The sequence below is a fragment of the Taudactylus pleione genome, unplaced genomic scaffold (assembly GCF_031769625.1).
Source record: "Taudactylus pleione unplaced genomic scaffold, aTauple2 ptg000015l, whole genome shotgun sequence".
Taxonomy (NCBI): domain Eukaryota; kingdom Metazoa; phylum Chordata; class Amphibia; order Anura; family Myobatrachidae; genus Taudactylus; species Taudactylus pleione.
This window is the reverse complement of record NW_028284417.1, coordinates 22,776,941-22,797,840: the sequence shown is the minus strand read 5'-3', so window position 1 is coordinate 22,797,840 and position 20,900 is coordinate 22,776,941. Positions and strand designations below refer to the sequence as shown.

Genomic DNA, 20,900 nt, shown 5'->3' with positions numbered 1-20,900 from the left:
CTTGACAACTGGTACAGTTTTGTTTTTGTATGTATCTTTTTAGTTTTATAATTGTTAATCTGTGAAAGTTATGTCTTTACTGAGAATACCCAGCCAAATACCCATGGGTAATGATGTTGTGTAGATTTGTTCTACAGAATATTATCTTTATTTTTCACTTAATGGATTTTATCTGAATTCTTATTAAAAAATTTACATTTTTATCGTGTGAGTGTGTGGTAGTGCCGCGTCTTGAAAACTTTAAACCCCTCCTCCCACTACTTGCCCTTTTACAAACTGAAAGATGTATATAAACACACAAAATAAGCGTGCCTAAGTACAGTATTTTTGAGTTATGTACAAAACAAATTTTATTCATGTGACATGATATATGCTCAATTCAATGTGGGTTATTTTCCACATATCTCTAAGTGCTCCTAGGGTTTCCAAATAAGAAAGTGGTGGTGATGACCATAGCAACTATCAGATTTTATAATTTTCTAGGATGCAATAGAGAAATGATAGAATATAACTGGCTGCTATGGGCAACTCCACCACTTTTCATTTTTAGACATTTTAGTAAATCTACCCCCTAGACTCATTATAGAGCTGCAGCTGCTGCAAGCTAGGAGCTAGGACCCTGGATGTGGTGCATAATGATGTTGTTGTGGTTTTTTTTTTGTTTGTTTGTTTTTTAAGTTTCAATTTATTGAAGCCCAGTACATGTATTTTGGGGGTTTTAGTACTTGATGCCGGCAGTCAGAATGCCAACATGTGAAGGTAAGTAGCCTAACCCTCTCCCTAACCCATCTTTCCCACAGCCTAACACTCCCGCAGCCAAGCCCCCTCCCCCAACAGCCTAACCCTAATACCGCTAGGATGTCGGCGGTCGGAATTCTGTAACCAGGACATCCCATTTTTAGGTTTTCATCAGAAGTGTGAACATAGTAAAGCCCATCCAGCCTTCATTAACTAATCCTGCCTTCAATATAAAAATGGTTTTGGGCCCATTAAATTTTTGAGTCACATTGTTTGCTAATACAAATTGGTACATGTTCTAGAAGTTCTTGCTTGTTTCAGCTACTTATCTTTTATTTTTGCTGACTTTTTAATATAATACCCTATACACTAAGTAGGAATGGGAGGGTAAATATAAGGTCACCTATTCAAATAAATGCTAAGCATTCGTTTTGATATATAAGTTTGTTAAGACAACTCTGTAAAGGACTGAGTAAATTAGAGATGCACCTATTTAGTATCACCCAATACAAATGCATGGTTAAATTGTGTTGAAGAGGGAACAGGTTGTGGACCAAATAACATTTAAACACTTAACTAAATGAGGGATACAGATGTGGCTTGTGCACAAATGAACAAATTATTATATCCATGTATGGTAGTGTATACAAATGCTGAGCTGTGTTTCAGTCTGTAATATGAGCAGCCAGTTTCATCAAATTTGGGGCTCTGAGGAGTGAGGGCCCCATTTCTGAACGAGTTTGATCATACGAGTTTTAAAACTTGTGTATGATAATGGTGTTCCAGCCAATGGGCTCCTAACTGTCATCTGTTTGAAAAATGACCATTGGGAGCTGATTGGCCTGAGCACCATTAATCATTTTAAAACTTTTTTGCATACGACAAAACTCGTTGATAAATGAGGCCCTGAGTTTGATAACCACTGTTCTGGAACAACGCATAAGGCCATTTTCTATTACCATCAACCAGGTTCCTGTTTAGTGACATTCTTGTGGAAGGATGATGGTGCATCCGTCCTCTACAATTCTGTTCACTTGTAAAGTTGATATTCTAATGCATATAGGCTTTACTGGTCACAGTTGGTGGTCCAAATGACTATATTAGTGTTTTTTTTTTTTTTTTAAATTTAGCCTGTGTACACCTTTTGTTTAAACCCTGCTTTTTGAGAATAGGATAATGTACTGTCTTCCTCAGGGACTGTTATAATTACCAATATTATTGTTTATACTGCATAGCTCGTCTATATTGCTAAGTGCCATACACAGAATATTTAATCAGTCACATCCATTCCTCAGTTTTGGGTCCATTTTTGTTACCAGCCATTTCACACTCTTGTGCAATCCCAAGAGGTTATCTCTACACACCTTTCTCCTGGCTGTTTCAGGAGTTACTTCTTACTGGCTCTTTGTCTAGACTAGAGAATCCACGTTCATGCCGGCTTATTAGTAATGTTGTCTCTATAGATACAATATGGAAATAGGTGGTTGTCAAAAGGTAAACAACTCATTAACCATTCATAAACCTGCCTACAGAGTGGTTTTTAACATAACTATCCAGTAGACTTTAACATCAAATTAAGCACATCTGATAACCACATGTTATTAACATTTTTAAGCAGCTTTTAATATTACCCATACAATATAACAGTATATTTTAGCTTATTTCATTTATTGTTCTCCCCTCACCTGCCCTGTAAAATTGTGTGGGGTTATATTTTTAAGCCACAAGTCCTATATAAGAATTTTACTTGTTGAAAATATTACATTTACTGGCCATAACATCTGAATGAAAGTCATATATATTTAATCTGTGCACAAAAAAACTTTGTATAATTTATTTTTAATATTTTTTTTTTCCTCTATAGCCCAGAAGGGAACACACATTACCTTGTCAGAGAGTCGTAAGATGCATGGCGCTCACATTGTAGCATCAGACTTATGAAAGGACAAACAAGTGTGAATTACTTTTCTCAGGAGTGCTGCATATAACTTACCCAAATATGAGAAACCCTGGTCTATCTTGTACCCCCTTCTTACTAAATATTTTTGAAAATATTACCTAGAACTAAATTTATTACAAAAACTGATTTGCTGAAGCTATTAAACCATTGTAAATTAAGTGCTGATCACTCTGATTTAATAACATTTCAATAGCTACTGTAGGTCTATATCCTAAAATTCACCAATATTAATTTTGGCAGTTTGAGGACAGCTGCGAGAGCAGCAGGGTATGGATGTGTGTATGGATGTCTATGCCTAAAGAAAAATTGCTTTGTTGTTTATATACATGTGCAAATAGAGAAAGTGATGTGTTTTCTGCCTTTAGACAAACAATGCAAAATAGCTTTACTTCAAAGGTAAATATGTCAAAATAAATAAAAGACGAAGTGTAAGCAAATAGATGTGTCCTTATACACCTAGCATACATATGTCATAAGCAGAACTGTAACTGGACTTTTTGGTGCCTTGGGCCAGAAAGAGCATTGGCACTACCCCTCTCTATTTTTCAAACCGGGACATGAGGCACGCACCCCAAAAAGGGGCGTGGTGTCATTTAGAAGGTAGGTATGACCAATTTGATTTGTTCCGTACGATAATGGAGTACCAATCATGTTGTACCACTGCTATCCAGGTGTCACTGCCAAATACAGTGTGAATCCAATGGTTGCAGTGATGATACACAATGATCAGTATAAATCACAAGCTCCTAGATGTAGGAGAGCGCTGGTGAAGCTGCACTTGCAGCAAGATTTGTCCATCAGAACAGCCGTGCACAAGCCTGGAGCTGGCAGTGTTGATCACTGACTGAAGGTATAGAAAGAGGGCTGCTTGTAGTGTACAGTATATGCTGCGAATATCAGCTGAAGAGAGATCTGTGTATGTATATTTTTTTTTCAGCCAGAAGCTGAACTTGCTGGCAAGGTTGCTTGAGGTGTGCTTGTTACACATGGGTCGGGCATTGTTTGCTCTGTTTAGGGCTGCCATCAGAAATAGTGGGGCAGATATTTCCATGTGTAAATCTAGTACAAACTGATCAATGGGCAGATCTGCCGACACAGCAAGCGATCAGGTAAGGTATACACACTTAGTGCCTGGCTGCTACACATTGTCCTAACGTCACAGGTGCGTGGGCATTTGAATTTGCCTGCCCAGCTGTGACGTCAGTCCCTGCAGCAAGTGAACGGGTGGTTGGCAGACCGTCCATACACACAGATGCACCAATATAACGGCCATCTGCTGTGCTGTACAGCAGTTGCAATATGTCTGTGAGCTGCGTCATTCACAGACATGGGGGTGTTAAATAAAAGAGGATGTGACTTAAGGTGCTTGAGGAGGTGGCAAAATAGAGGGGCATTTGGCCAGGGAGAAGATAGGGGCGGTCAGGAGAAGTCCAGGGTTAAAGAAGAGAAGGCTACAAGTGAGTGGTTATAAACAGAAAATTTGACAGGCCCGAGCAGTGCCCCCTGCGGTGGTTTGTTTCGGGGCATATGTCACACCATCCTAGTTACTGCCCTGGCCGTAAAGAATGACTGAGAGGAGGAGTAGTTACTGTATTTTTCTTTAAATTTTGCACATTTTAGAATCAGCAAAAAGTTGCTCACAATGTACTAAGCTAGGGGTGGGCAATAAGCGGCCCCCCCAGATGTCTTAACACTACACATTCCAGCATGCCCTGCAACAGTTTTGCGATTTGGCCATGCTAAAATGTTGCAATGCATGCTGGGATTTGTAGATTAATAACAGCTGGAGGGCTGTTTATTGCCCACCCCTGTACAAGGCTAGGCTGTAACATTATAAAACAAAGGGGAGGGGACTGCGCTCTACCACTGTAATCAGGTAAAACATTGGTAGCTGCTGTGTGTGGTGAGGGCACTATGTACCTCACTTAAAATATGCACCAATAAAAACCTAAACACTCGGCGCTTACCTTTACCTGAATTCTGTAACTATACAACCGTAGATAGTGTATATGTCTACAGCTCTGTATATAACCAAATGTAATTGTAATTATAGGAAATATAAATAAACAGTATAAAACCAATGATATTATAAATAGGATGTCAAGCAATAAGAATTTATGCAAGATTACCCAGCATACGGGGAGGTGGAGTCTATAATCACAGCTTATATGTGACTTTAGACCAAATACATCAGACAATAGAATACTCAGTAGGATACGGAATCTCCTACTATCAGGTAAATGCTGGTAACTGCTGTGTGTAATGAGGGTACTACGTCATTTTGGAATAAAAATAATAATAAGGAGATGTCACTTGGTTTAGGAGTATTCTATAGGGGGGATCTGACCTAATTTTGAATGTCTGTGCAATCAAAAAGACCAGACTATACTGGTACTAAAAACATAACATATAACATAGACATATAGAGAAGACACTGTTAGTCAGTGCACAGGGCGATACGCTGAGTAGCGTTTTACTCACCCTGTAGTAAATATTTACATATACACAGTTAAGAGATTCAATTGCGTCCAAAAGGTGGATAGAGTCCTGCAATGTCTGTGGGGGAGTGCCCCTTCAAAGCCAAACCCTGGGGTCTGTAGAATGTGAAGTGGGGATGCGGGTATGATCAGGGTCCTGATCTGCGTGCCCGCTGTGGATCCTGGGTAGATTACCTTTCGTTTGCTCGTGGATGTCTCCTGGGCTCTGGAAATATATAACAAGGTCCCGAAGTGCTGGGGGTCTGCCGGTAGACTACCAGGACGGCTGCGATGTGCACTGAGCGGCTCGTGCTGGGATCGATGATTCTGCAATCGATGCGTTTCACCTGGTGGCTTCCTCAGGATAGCAGATAACGTGATCCTCCAGCCTGGGCTCTTTTTATGCAGTCTTGCTGTGATGCCATTTTGAAAATGGGCTATTATACCATGGTTAGCCCTTATCATGTTTGTTCTTATTGCAGTATTGTTCCGGTCGTTTTAACCAGGTGCTAAGGGCTTTATCTTCTTAGTTAAGAAAGTGCATATATATATATATATATATATATGCACAAGACATAACTACACAAAGGGGACATTACATAAAACATAGAATGTGTTTTTCTAGCACAGAAATGAAACATCAATAAATCTAAAATATTGTACTATAAACTAAAGGTCAGATCCCCCCTTTTTATACCCTCTATAGAATACTCCCAAACCAAGGGACATCTCATTATTATTTTTATTCCAAATTGTGATTAGAAATAGTTGTCGCTACAGACTCCATTCCCTTGTATGCTTGGGATTTTTTAAATACTTTTCTATTTACCTGATAAACTTCAAGAAAATTGTTTTTTTTACCAGATACATGGTTTATATTTAGTTTTTTTCATATATCAGCACTGTATTGGGTAATTTAGCCCTGCGGACACGCACATAACTAATTTGCATAGTTGCAGGTTTTAGGCAAGGACCATGCTGAGGGTTCAGATTTATGTTGGGGCATATAATTAATAAGTGAGGTACGTAGTACCCTCATTACACACAGCAGTTACCAGCATTTACCTGATAGTAGGAGTTTCCGTAGCCTACTGAGTATTCTATTGTCTGATGTATTTGGTCTAAAGTCACATATAAGCTGTGAGTATAGACTCCACCTCCCCGTATGCTGGGTAATCTTGCATAAATTCTTATTGCTTGACATCCTATTTATAATATCATTGGTTTTATACTGTTTATATTTCCTATACATTACAATTACATTTGGTTATATACAGAGCTGTAGACATACACACTATCTACGGTTGTATAGTTACAGAATTCAGGTAAAGGTAAGGGCCGAGTGTTTAGGTTTTTATAGGCTGTAACATTGTATGTGTGTAAAACAAAATTCATATGAGGACAAAGTTGCAGATTAAGCACAATGGACCTTGGTGTGAGGAAAATCTGCAGCCGCTCATATAGGAAGCCCTTTTTGCACAAATTCCGACTGTGTACTCCAGCAATGTAGTTTTGTTGGACCAAAGTTTTATTTATGCAAAAAAAAATGCACATTTTGAGCTTGGCGCAGCTGAATCGCCAGGGACCTGTTGCCCCGGGAGGCGCTAATTGGCGTGACTGAAGACACAGTACACATACGTATTGTTGACATCAGATCCTGTATAGAGTGTGCTTTTGTTGTATAAATAAATTTGGTCGTGTCAGATTCCCGGGTCACTGGACCCGTTGGAAACTGGTAACGGGGCAGTGTAAACGGCATGACCCGGGTAACATCTCACATGAACTGATTGGATGCCTTCAGTAGATGCTTCGAGATGACATCTTCAAGTATAATGCCAGAAGAATGGGCTTACGGAAGAGCCGGGTCTGGTGTATATGGCTAGACTAGTGGTTCTTAAACTCGGTCCTCAGGACCCCACACAGTTCACATTTTCCAGGTCACCCAGCAGGTGCACAGGTGTATTAATTGCACACCAACACATTTTAAAACCTGCACAGATGGAGCTAATTATTTCACTTGTTATTCTGTGAGGAAACATGCACTGTTTGGGGACCTGAGGACAGAGTTTGAGAACCTGTGGGCTAGACCCAGTAGTAACCCAGGTCTAGCCAGCAGTGTAAAAGGGGTAAAATTTGGCTCCGACCTGTGCTCAGTGTCCCGGCTCGGACCCAAGTTTTTGGTGGAAAAAGAGGTATTAATAACATGTTTAAAGTAGACCTGTCACAATGAAGGCATTTATTCTGTGGCCTGTTTATTACTGAGGCGGGCCATACACTGTGCAATTAATATCTGATAATCTGCAGATAATGGCACAGTGTCTGGTCATGAACAAGCACCAATTATCAGTCGGGCTTGAGAAATCTTTCAGCATGCTGACTAATGCGATATTGGTGCTCAGATCTGATAGTGGATATACTCACTATCAGATACAAATTATCCGTCCGTGTACGGCAACTTCAGATAATTTGTCTGTCTGAGTTTCACAGTTTATGGACAGCATAATGGTTATATGATCTGACTTCAATTACGAAGATACTGGTTACTAGTGAAATTCTAGGCTACAGTCTCATGAATATTTTTACTGTCCAAAAAAGGCTCCCTCACTACATGAATGTGGCATACCCACTTTAAAGGTTTTCTGTGGCACTTGTCTTAAATCTGTAGAAATAAGAATAGTCCATTGTAGAACGTAACTTTGGTGTCAGTGTTGGTATTTTGTATTCATCAGTTTACTGATTATCTATGGAATCGCCAGTAGTTGGCTGCAAGTCTGTTGTGACTTCCTGGTCTGTGTTTTCTTGGTGCTTGCAGTTACACTGCGCTGAAGTCAGTTGTTGTCCATATCTTTTTGCACAATGTTTAGTAAAATATTTGAAAATGAGATACATCAGCTCACAAAGATTAAGTAATATACAGAGTAGTGAGGTAATAACTACAAAGCACAGGAAAATCTTTTTTTCGGTAGGTTTGGATATATAGCAATCCACAATATTTGGACAAGGATCCATGTCGCACTTCACCAGCCGTGGAACGTTGAATCCATCATATAACTTGTAAAAGAGCATAAGGAAACCAAACTCAAACATTGTTTTGAAGATGAGGCTGATAACATATGTACACCACAATCCACCATCCATGCTTCCTGGGTTCTCGTATAGCTTCTTGTTGTGCCTTTTCTCTCTGCTTTCTCGATATGCCACATGTAGTACCACTAGAAGAGAGGGTGTAGACACCATTATTAGCTGGAGTGCCCAAAGTCTTACTTGAGAGATGGGGAAGAAGTGGTCAAAACAGACATTTTCACACCCAGGCTGTCGGATGTTGCACTCAAACTCCTTCTGTTCATCTTTCCAAACGTTTTCTGCTGCAACAACGTACACAAGGAGCCGGAATATAAAGACTACTGACAACCAAATCCTTCCAATACCAGTTGAATATTTATTGACCCCACTTAAAATGTCTCGAAGAAAAGACCAGCTCATCCTTCAGCAGGGATATTATCCTGTGGAGATAAAGAAATGTAATTTATAGCTTGAAAATAAAACAATTACTTAATTAGGTTTCAGAAACAGCCTACATGAAGCATATACGTAGTAGTAACTCACACCAGTGGCCAGAGTTAATTCCAGGTTTTAATGATTTGTGAGTGCATATAACAAGACTCCAGTTACTGTGGAGAAAATGGTGCGCCTGCTTCACCCATTATCATGGCAAAGCAGGAATCCGCTTACCACAATGTGTACTAAGAAGATGCATTCAGAAGTGGATACATGAGTCATGGGAAGGCAGATGGTGATCCTGAGAGGCAGTGGGAGACAGGGAGAGCCAGAGGGTGTAATTAATGTGTGCCACCTATCCCGTTTTATATGTAATGTGTGCTTTAATATGCCACATGCCCCCTTGCATGTTTAAGTTGTGCCACCTACCCTCTTCTTACATATTTAATTATGTTGTGCCACCAGTCGACCCTTATATATATTTAATTTGTGCCCCCTGTCCCCCCTTATATATTTAAGCTGTGCCCACTGACCTCACTTTATATATTTATTGAGGATGAGACCCCCCTTTCACTTAACCTTATGTCTTTCAAATTGACTCTGTGGGTCAGGAGATGAGGCCAGCCTGTCACACTCACTGGCCAGAGTGAGTGGTGGTGAAGGAGGATAGGTTGGGTAGACAGGGACATTCTGCCCAGGTGTGCCGCTTGCCTATTAACCATTGTGGGAAAAAAAATAATGGCAGGGTGGACTGGGGTTCAGCCCCACCTTACTAAGGTAAGGTGCAGGTCCCTCAAGGCAGTGGGCCCGACCATACTCCCTGCCGGCTTCTCAGACCACCAATGAGTTTTCCCCTGAGCCAGTGCTCATTTCTTGTTCAGGGCAGCTGCAGGGCCCCTTAGTCTCCTGTGTCGAGGCACTGAGGTGACTTCCTGGAGCCAGGGGCGCCGCAAGAGGGGGGGAGCGGATACAAATTACCCGGGCTTGCTGCAGGGTCTGTGCGTCCCCCTCCCCAGCACGCAGCGCCGCTTAAATTTATTTATTTTTCTAAGGGGGCATGGCCACACCTCCCACAATTAGGCCACACACCCTGTCACCTGGGCCCCGTGTGGCTCTAGTCGGCCCTGCCTGGAGCTGACTGGCACTGCACTCACGACCCCATGATGTGATGGTCACTACCCACAGTTTGAGAACAGCTGTTCTAGATAATCAAGCCTGCATTAGCACTTGCAGGTAGGAGACCGAAATCCCTTTTGGTATGGGATGCCGGCGCTCAGGTTCCAGGCGGTCAGAATCCTGATGCCGGCATCCTGACAGGTTTAGGATACCAACACTTGTCGGTCACTATTCTAACCCACTCCCTAACCCTCCCTCCCTGGTGCCTTAACTTAACCTCACCCCTAGTACCTAAACCTAACCTCCCCCCTCCCTGCACCCTAAACCTAACCCTCCCTCTTAGTGCCAAACCCGTCCCCTAATGCCTAACCCCAGTACCTACCGTTGCAATGCTGGTGTGGGGATTCTGACAGGTGTTTGGATTAGCGCCGGCATCCTGACTGTCTGTATTTTGACCATATCCCCTTTAGTACATATATGTTCAGGGACGATTTCATTTTATCTGCTCACCTCCCCTTAGTACATGTACCATTTGGTCCTTTGTTTTAAAACTGGGGAAAGGATGACAGACTACTGTGAGTTGCTCAGGACCTTGTCAAAGATACCTTTAAAAGTGTAATTCTCTGGTTTCAATACAGGTTATTTCTTGGAAAAGTATAATCTGAGGCAAACAGTACATATAATATTTAATACAAGCAGTGGAGGTCACCTATGAAGCATAACATTGCACATTGTCGTACAGTTTTATTACAGCACATTCTGCATGTTGCAATTCTGCAGAAAATGTTAATGCCTAAGTACAATTTACTAATGTAATAAAATGTTTCACATGATGTTTACTACTCAATTTAGTCCTAAATGAGACAAAACTGTGTAGTGAGATAGGAGAATAAAAGGAAAATTAAATTTTATTAAAAGAGGAGGTAGGACCTGATTAAACATTTAGGGGCCTTTTCATGATATTTATTGGGGTCCGATAATTAACATTCCAACTCGCCGCGGATTCCGGAGCAATTCATCATTGCTCCGGCACGGTGACAGCTGATGCGAAAATCAACTGTCCCGGGAGTGCATATGTGCATCCTACAGGTCACGCATGCGCACAAGAGCTCCGACGTCTGGCAGAAGGAGCCGGTCAGGGGCGGAGGGATCGGAAGATGGTGAATGCTCCCGCAATCAAGCTCCGAAGATTATATATTTTCAGAGCTTTATGGATTCTGTCCCCATATTAGTGTATGGGGACAGGGGGACTGGGGGCCAGTCTGCGAGAGGAATATCTCCAAATTTACCTTCGTGATGAATGGCCCAAAATTTAATTTTTACAATTGCAGGTGAAAATGTTCATTTTCACCTAGTTTTGTAAAAATTAAGTGATGATGAATAAGCCCCATAAACTTTCGCACAGTGCAGATCTGTCCATCTCTCTGCACATCAAGGCGTATGCTGACAGCAGGGAGTAGATCATCTTCAGGACAAACCATCTAAATGTAATTGTGTAATATGAAGGCATTTTCCTCTGTATCAATGTGTGTTATTATTATTAGCTTTTATTTTGAAAGCACTACAAAGTATCTGCAGCAACGTACATTTGCAAAATGATACAAATAAATACATGATATGGAGTTATCAGCAAGCAGCTACAAATGAAGAGTACATAACAAATAATGCAGATGAAGACATTCATGAGGACAGTGCGTATAAGTGAATGAAGTCCAAATGTTATTTCCTATCATTACATTTAGAAAATGTGCACTACACTGTAACAACCCATAAGAAATTAGTTTTTATTTGCCAAATGCACGTTAATGGGCCTATACATCTCTGACTGATTGCTGCAATTCCCCTTTCTCCCAGGGACAGGAAATCGTAGATATTCAACATGTCGGACAATCTTGATTCCCTGATACCGACCTGAAAACGGTCGACATCCGTGAGTCAGGGATTTTTTGACATGCTGAATTTCCCCGCAGGCGGATCACCGATCATCGATGACTGCCGATGGAGTCAGATCGGCAGAACGGGGAATTGGGGCTATAAATCTATGGCCCGCATTAGACAATGAAAGCAAATTTTGGTTTTATTTCTATGGTTTAGTGAGAATTGGCTCCTAAATCAGTGTTTGTAAATAACTCTAAGAAAATGTATATAGCTGCAAAAAATGTGTACCTGCAGTGTAACTGAGGTGTGATGATAATTTTACACATTGGAGGATATTTTGGAGACTCTACCATGGAATCCCAGATGATGGCTTGTCCTTGATACTTGCTGACACTGAGGGTCGACTTTGGAAGACTAATATTTGCCTTGGTGGTCTTCCAGAATAAGCTCAGGGCTCTAATTTGGAGGCGTTTTTGGAGAAATAGCTTGTGAAGCTACTTCTTAGAGGGAAATCCGTTGCTCAATTTGCAGTGGAGAAGGCTAATTGTATTCCTACTGAGACTCATCGTCATGGAGCCCCTCCCCACAAGTCTATTGCTTGTTCCTGCAGGTTAAGAACTGGAAAGCAACACTGCACCTGGGTCAACTACGAGGTCCTTTGGAATATAATGGTCAATGGGTTGCATTGTATCCAGACTTTTCTGTGGCTGTCCAGATCCCACTGTCTTCATGTCAAATGGCAACTGTGAGAGTATGGCCTCTCCCACATCAGATTGAAAGTGGTGGTAAATGGGAGGACCCATTTCATTGAATCATTCATCGAATCACTTTGTTGGAGCAGAGGGTGCTGGGTCATGCAAATCCTCCAGACTCAACAGGGGCTGTATGACTTATTCTTTATTTCTTATATGTTTCTATATGTACATTAGACAGTATGGGGCTTGCTCACTGTTTTCTGTATGTTTATGCCTGGAATATTAGTGTCCCTTTTACTTTGTTTGCTTTGTGTTTTGAATGTGTTCATATAAGATGATCTAGATATGTGGACCTTTCCAGTCCAGTCTTGTTCTCTGTCTTGGTTGGGCTGACTTGCCTCAAGCATGTAGAGCTCCTAAACTTTTGGCTGTTGGTAAGACTAGCTCCCTACGTACCCCTTGTTTTGTTTCCATTACCTAGGTAGGGTTCGGGTTTGTCACGCAAAAAATGGAGTTAGTACCTGAAGTCTGAGATTGGGTTCCTAGGGAGTGCACATACTTTGGTAAGCCAAGCGGGATTCAGGCAAGGATAATCTCAGAACATGGTCTGCGGTGTGGTAGTGCACAGGCATGAAGTAAGTACAAGGGTAATCCATAAACATGCCCAGCACACAAGTAGTCAAGCAAATCCAAGTGATGATACAGACAAGGGTATCTGGTGATTGTGGTCAGAAGAGTTTCTGTTGTGAGGTTCCAGGCAAAAGGTAACAGGACATAGTTCTTGGTCAGAAGGGACTTGTAATAATCAGTCCCAGATTGCTGGGCTGTTCCTTCTTAAATAGGAGATCTGGAGCTTCAGCTTATAAAAATTATAAAAGTTAGCAGAGGGCACACATGCACAGTGAGTCCCACTATCTCTGAAGCTGGGTGGGGCTTCCGTGGCACCTCTAAAGCACAATGGTGACAGACCACTGGAGCTTGCAGCCATTACTCAGCCATCTGCACCATGCAGACAGCCAAATTAACATATGGCTGCCTGGAACACCTGTGCCCAGGGGCAGAACTATGGGAGACAATGCCTGGGCCTGCCGCCAGGCTCCAACTCTGAAGGGGCACCTCCTCCATTGTCCACAACATATTCACCCACTTATGGCTGTAACTATGTACCCAGAGTGTACTGTCATGGCTGCCCAACACATGGCGCCCCTTCCCGGCACCAGAGAAGCCACCATACACTAGTGGAGAGCTCCATGTCAGACCATCAGCTGCTGCCTTCGTCTAGTTATAGCCTGTCTAAATGCGAATTGCTAAATGACAGTATCAGCGGCTGTGACGGGGGAGGGGGCACCAAATTATAACTTTCCTTCGGGCATCTGGGATGAACTTACGCCACTGATTCATTGAATCCTGGCTCCTACCATCTGATTCCCCTTCTATAAACTGATGTCAAAATTCTGGGCAAGATACTTGCAGTTAGGTTAAATAAGGTAATTAGTAAGATGGTCACCCAAATCAAACAGGCACCAGGCAAATCCACCTCAGAGAATCCATTGGACGCTACAGGCAGGCGCCTTGCCATGATTACAGCTGACCAGAGCGTCTTGAACATGCTACGGGCACTACTGCAGCTTCAAGTACCGTCGGCCTCGTCTCCTTATGGGCGACGTCATGCGGAAAAGGGACAGACCTGGCACAAGGCGCTCAGAGTCCTAGTTACAGCTCTGATTTTATATATATATATATATATATATATATATGAAATCCAAAAAAAGGCACTCACCACTTACTATGCAAGAACAAAATTCTTCTGTTTATTTCATCATATAATCATGTGTCAGTCGGTGTTTCGGTCCCCCAGGACCTTTATCAAGACTCAAGACTCCCCAAATCAAGACAGTACAGCTACCACCAGCATCTATTCTGGTGGACCTTTTAATATTACAGATACAAAGATTATAAATATATATATATATATATATATTTATATATATATATATATATATTATATTTATTTACTATCCTGGCATCTAAATTGTATGTTATACATTAACATTGTTCCATTTTTAGACCTAATAACAAAAAAATTATATAGAATTTTTTTTTTGTGTGTGATATATGTATAATTATATATGTTTTTATGTTGTCTATGATGACCATTAAATGGTGCATCTTTTTGGAGTATCCACATGGTTCCTTGAATATTTTTTTATTTATTTTTTCATTTATACACTTTGCGCTGTTTCCTTGTTTTTAGTATAGCTCTATGATTTTACAGCTACCTGCTTTCCGAGGGCTCTGACAATTATTTGGATGTACTTAGAGGGAGATGGGAGACTTATCTTGGTCCATTGGTTTTGAGTAGTCTACTGCCGGCCACTTCCTCTGTAAGATTTTAGCAAAGTCAGTTTTTCATCCAGCACAAAATTTATTTTACCCCTCAATTATTGAGAAGGTTTGGGACCAGAGTTTTGAGCACCTGGCCTAAATGTGGTAGACCCCAGAGACCCTTTTTAACACCTTCTGTGGGAATGCTTCATTAAACAAAGGTGGCTTTCTTTCTTTATTAAACAATGGGAGCAATCATTCTTTATTATACATTGAGGGCTTTCATTCTTCATTAAACAATGAAGACATTAATTCTTCATTAAACATGGGACAGGGCAGTCATTATTCAAGGGGACCAGTGAGTGCTTATTAAGCAATGGGGAATTTTATTTATCATTAAACAATGGAGGATTAATTCTTAAGTAAACTGCATGAAATAGGTGACTATTTGCAAACCACAGACCAGACTGCTGCTTAGTAAATTCCCCCTAACTGCCTGTAACTTGCCAAGAACAGGTGAGTAATGTCATACTGGAAACTTTGCTGACAGTGACAGCGATTTAGTCCAGTACATTAGTTAATGGCATCTGACAATTATCTGATACCATAGCATATTTATTGCTGATATCCCCCATCTGTATCTGTTTTTTCGGATTAAGTATGATTTACGCATGGCTGACGGTTCAAATCCCGACAGCGGCATCCCGGCATCACTGAAAATCCTGATCGTCCCCAGGTAAGTATTCTCTAATCTATTCTACCCCCTAACCCCCCCTTAGGGGTGCCTAACCCTAACCTCCCCCTAAGTGCCTAACCCTAATCCCCCCTCTAAGTGCCTAAACCTTACCTCCCCCTTTCCCCTAACCCTACCTGCCTAACCCTGACCCCCCCTTTCCCCTAGCCTAAACCTAGCCTCCTGGGGGGGTGCCTAACCCTAAGTCCCCCCCGGGGACCCTAAACCTAGCGCGGCTGTCCGTGCCCGTCGCCCGGCTTACCTTCGATCGGTAAGCCGGGAGTCGGCCTCCTGGCGTAAGGAAAATGACAGGCGTCGGGATTTAAACCTTGCCGGGATTATACAGTCGGGAAGCCGGAGGTCGGGATTCCATCGGCTTCCCGACTGTTTTCCGTTTTTTCTATGCATTGCAAACTTCAAGATAAGTAGTGATATATATTATATATTGGCCCCAGTAGTAGTATTTTCCCCCCCATGCAGTGACCCCCGTAGTGCTCCCCCCTATCCAGTGCCCCTTATACAGCGCCCCCTGTAGTGGTCCTCCCTATTTAGTGCCCCCAGTAGTGGTCCTCCCAGTGCAGTGCCCCAAGTCCCTTATATAGTGCCCCCAGCATTAGTCCTGCCCCATGCAGTGCCCCCAGTAGTGATCCCCCCTATCCAGTGCCCTTATACAGTGCCCCCTGTAGTGGTCCTCCCTATTTAGTGCCCCCAGTAGTGGGTCCCCTAGTAGAAAGCCCCTTATATAGTGCCCCCAGTAGTAGTTTCCCCCCAGTAGAGGTTCCCCTCTGCCGATGCAGTGCCCCCAGTTGTAGTCCCCAGTAGAGGTCCCCCCCAGTAATGGTGCCCCCAGTAGTAGTAGTAGTATCTCCCCCCCCAGTAATGGTGCCCCCAGTAGTAGTAGTAGTACCCCCCCAATAATGGTTCCCCCAGTAGTAGTAGTATCTCCCCCCTCCCCAATAATGGTGGCCCCAGTAGTAGTAGTAGTAGTATCTCCCCCCTCCTCAATAATGGTGCCCCCAGTAGTAGTAGTAGTAGTAGCAGTATCTTCCCCCGTTCCCCGTAGTGCAGACACACAAGTTACACAAAAAGATGTAAAAAAAAATACACTTACTTGAATTCACGCTCCAGCTCCGGCCACTGCTCCCGCCGCACGCCAGTCCTCCTGGGCTGGCGTGCTTTGCACTATGGGAGAGACGTCATGACGTCTCTCCCATTACCCACTGCAGGAGCCTGGAAGGGAGTCGGCTCTTGCAGTGGGCCTGCAGCAGTCAATGAGAGTCTGTCTGACTCTCATTGGCTGCTGTTTAACACACATCGCTGCCAGCGCTGGCGGTGATGTGTGTGCAGCAGCAGCCAATGAGAGTCTGTCTGACCTCATTGGGTGCTGATTCACACCCACATCGCTGCCAGCACTGGCGGCAATGTGTGTGTTATGCACAGCATGAGCCCACCTGCCACCCTCCTTCTGGCGCTATTGGGCAAGCGCTCAGGGGGAGGAAAGGGGCTCAGCTGATGAGCACAGGGCCGGCGCTGGAAGCCTAGCGCCAGTCCTGTGTAAATGTGTAGCGCTGACCGCACTCACTGCGGTCGGCGCTACACTGGCTAACTAGGGTGGGCTGCTACCATGTCCGGCAGCGCCCCCCCGTGCCACTGGTCCCACGGCGCCCAGGACACGTGCCCCGCTTGCCCTGCCCAAGTTACGCCACTGGCATGAAGTGCATGGTACAAGGACCCCTGAGCCTTCCGTGTATGTATAATACCAAGGAACAGGGGGATTGGGGATAGTACTCAGACTGGTGTGATACAGTGGCAGCTTAATACACTATCAGGCTGAAATAAGGGAAAAAGGTACTCTCTCTTATTGGGCCACTCAAACCTACCTAGTAATAAAAAGTAGCTTTTATTGATCTGCATAATAAAATAAAAAAATACCTATTGTGGTCTCAAATACACAGTCATACATTTTAAAATGGGAGTAATGCCAAAGTTAAACGAACCTATTCCATTATCCACAGTTTAAAGAGTACTGTGAAATGATATATGGTGTTCCCTTATTAAACAACAAAATGGTTGTACAACCATCCAAGGGAAAGTTTCACCATGGAGTTACAATGAATACGTATATAAAACCATTAAAAGTCAATTATCTTCAATTGACCATGGTGGGTGTTACAAATACCTAAATTATGTGATCACTTAATTGGATGACACAGTAAATGTGCAAAATCTTCCGGCAAGTGAATGTTATTGTTCAATATAATTATGTTTTCTGGCGAAATATCATGCAAAATATTATAATAAATTGTGGGATATTTCTCTATTAGTGTTCTGACCGTCACCAAAAAAATAATGTTACAAAATCAGAGGTAGTGTAATTTGTCCAGTTGAGACTATGTCGCTTATTTGTGTGCTATTGTTTGATGTATAACCAGGGCTGTTTTTCTGGAAAATTAGGTTCAGGAACTGTGGGTGGAACTACTGGGGGTGGAGCTATAGAAAAACCAATATATATAGTATTTAGAAAAGAAGGCACTTAAAATAGACTTTAAAACAAAACTTCTTATGGAAAATACATTTGGCCCAGGGCATTACGTCATAGTTATAGAGAGATACAGGAACTAGGGATGGACATCGGAAACCGATGGTTAGCAACCATCTATGTTTCCGATTTGATGGAAGTACTTTTTCCATCGAATACCAGGAATTCGATGGTTGTCAGCCATTGGATGCTGCTTTCCGATTCCCATACAATGGCTGGCTGAGGGGGTAAAGAATAGATGCCGTGTGCATGTGCTCGGCATCTGTTCAGTGTTAGGGTGACCCTGGGTGCAGCCCAGCATCTCGTTCTGTGAGCGACACAGAACATAGGCATGCTGCATATCATTTTAATCAGCAGAAGCTTGTGCTACCTATTACGCATTTGAAGATAAAAAGTGCACAAAAAGGCGCTAGGTGCTACCGAGTCACACGGAGCTACCGCATTATATGTAGCGTACCTTGTAGCGAACGGAGGATTGATGTATGTGGACACATCTGTAAGTAGCCAGAGTTTTTAATATAACAACAAAACATTACAGTACACAATAGCAAACTAACATCATACATTAATGTGTGCCACCCACACATATGACACTTTAAACCAATCACGCTCTGTCTCTTGTGGAACTTGCAAAATCGGCCGAGTTAGAGTGATTGCGTACGCATTCGCACAATACAACCAGATGCAAAATCTTGCTATGTTCGGCCAAGATGATCAAAATCTAAAGCAAAATGTGAATGAAAATTACGAATGGTTACGAATGAATACACCATCGATCAACACGAATGACAACAAATCGGCAGCTTAGTAAATTCAGTAACCTGTTCAAAAAATTTGCCTGTAAAAGATGGTTAGCCATGCTGTATTGGTGTGGTCACCTGGAATCTTATGCGTGCACCATGGGGCACCCTCAGGTCAAAAGACACGCGTTTCATCGAGGAGCTTTGTCAAATGGATGCCTGCATACGTGCAAATGCCATATTTTTAGAGGGCCTACTGCAATTTGCATGTCTTAAAACTCCACTTCCCTAGGCTATGGGGGATTGGACTATAGATTGTTTAAATTATTTATTTTGGGGGTGTGCAGGAATGCACTTAAGTGTAATTATTTCACCAAAGTCCAACCTCCTAGCCCTTCATAATAGTGCCACCTTGTTCTTCCAAACCATGAGCTTTAAATTGAAATACGTCATCTAAAATGATTTTGCTCTGCACATTGGCCAATTTATTTATCATAAATGAGGCCAATTGTTTTGCTGTCATGTCATTAATACAGGAACAGAGCTACCACATGTTAAATGGTATGTGATCATAAAAGAACTCAAAATATTTATTTTTCTTTGTTCTTGGTATGAATAACATGCAGCACTTCGCCCACCACAAATTCACACATACATAATTGTACAATTAATGCTGTGTGTGTATAGTTGACAAAGCCTCCCTGGATAAACCACTTGAGACATTTAGAAGTAGTAAATTGCACTTTGTTTTTCAAATTGTTTTGGTGCAATCTAAATTTCTGGAATACATACATGTACTGTATGCTTGATCGACATTCAAAATGTCAACAGACAGGAAATCGGCAGCAGAATGTCGGTGCCACTGTGCAGACCAGTATGTATACACTTATACTGTCGACATTGTTAAAATGCTTTACATTTTACCTTTGTCTGCATAGTGGCGCCGACATTCTGCCGACGATCGCCTGCTGGTTGACATTATGAATTCCTAAATATACATAGTTATATGGCAATGAAGCGTGCTACGTGACATTCAGTGATGCTTATACATTAAGCTACAGTCTTTGTTTCAGCACTTTCATTTTATAATACGTTTTAAACATAATCATGTTCTTTTTGATTTATAGTGCAGGACACGAAATAGAGGTGGAGAAGGAACCCCAAGTCCAATAACGTAATGCAATAACTATTCCTGGTTTCTAATTGTTGCTTTTATGAATATCTTTAAAAGTTAAGATGTAACGGTGTTATAGAGGTAAATAAACTATCACATTAAAATTAGGTCCCTCTACAATAATAAGATTAGAAACTAAATTGCTAATAATCCTATTGCAATGTTTCTCAACACCAAGATGCAATTCCTGGTGTCCTCCTATGTAATCTCTATAGGCAATGATGGCTAATTATAACATTAAATACAAATGATGATACCACAAATGCAGTCACTTATTTGTCTGGCTTCGGCACCATCACTTTTTTTTTTAACCATTCCTGACAAACAGATTCACCTTTTACAATGATTTACAACAAACATACAAAACTATAGCATTCTGGCTCATCAATGCAATGAAAAGAGCACTAACACAATCAATGACACTGAAAGGCAAATGACTCAACAAAATAAGTATACATATAAGAAATATACAGTATGTATACAGTAGAATGAATGCACCATTGTGTATTACAAGCTAAATACAACACAGTGTCACATCTCAGCGCCGATGTTTGCCCTTCTAAATTCCTAGTGGAGTTCTCCCATATCAATGTATAAAGATAGACATTAAATGTAAGAAAATAGAGCAGTAACCTACCTGTAGTACGAAAAAATATCTAGAGCTTACAGCATGCTAAGTACATAAAAAATTCATTCCAATGCCATTTCCTCTGAGTTTTACACAGCACAACTGCTGTCACCAAGGGAAGCTAAACGGGTGTAACCTGATCATTTGTTTTGTGTATTAGTCAGATGAGAACACCTCTACTGTTACGAAACTGAAGAGGCAGTATCACCATCGTAACTTCTTGTCACATATTTACTGTACACATAAACCTTTATTGACCATAACATCTGCTTTGGCTCCATAACATGTTTTATACAGATATAAAAAGGTAGAGTTTTTGTTTCTGTGCTATTTTGTATAGCCTTACTATTTTGCCGCTAACAGGTTAAAATAAATTAATGGGCAGATGTATCAAGGCTA

General features: G+C 41.8%; 1 protein-coding gene across 2 annotated transcripts; it reads right to left on the bottom strand.

The window, feature by feature from the left end:
- Positions 1–6,682: 6,682 nt before the first annotated feature.
- On the bottom strand, positions 6,683–20,617 carry GJB7 (gap junction protein beta 7). Of its 2 annotated transcripts, XM_088470724.1 has the most exons (3): positions 20,511–20,617; positions 10,172–10,340; positions 6,683–8,678 (listed from the first exon to the last, which is right to left on the bottom strand). In XM_088470724.1, exon 3 carries the CDS (start codon positions 8,656–8,658, stop codon positions 7,906–7,908), a length of 753 nt encoding a protein of 250 aa, XP_088326850.1. In that variant the 5' UTR covers positions 8,659–8,678; positions 10,172–10,340; positions 20,511–20,617; the 3' UTR covers positions 6,683–7,905. The 2 variants fall into 2 exon arrangements, with proteins under 2 accessions (XP_088326850.1, XP_088326845.1); XM_088470719.1 differs by lacking the exon at positions 10,172–10,340.
- Positions 20,618–20,900: the final 283 nt, after the last annotated feature.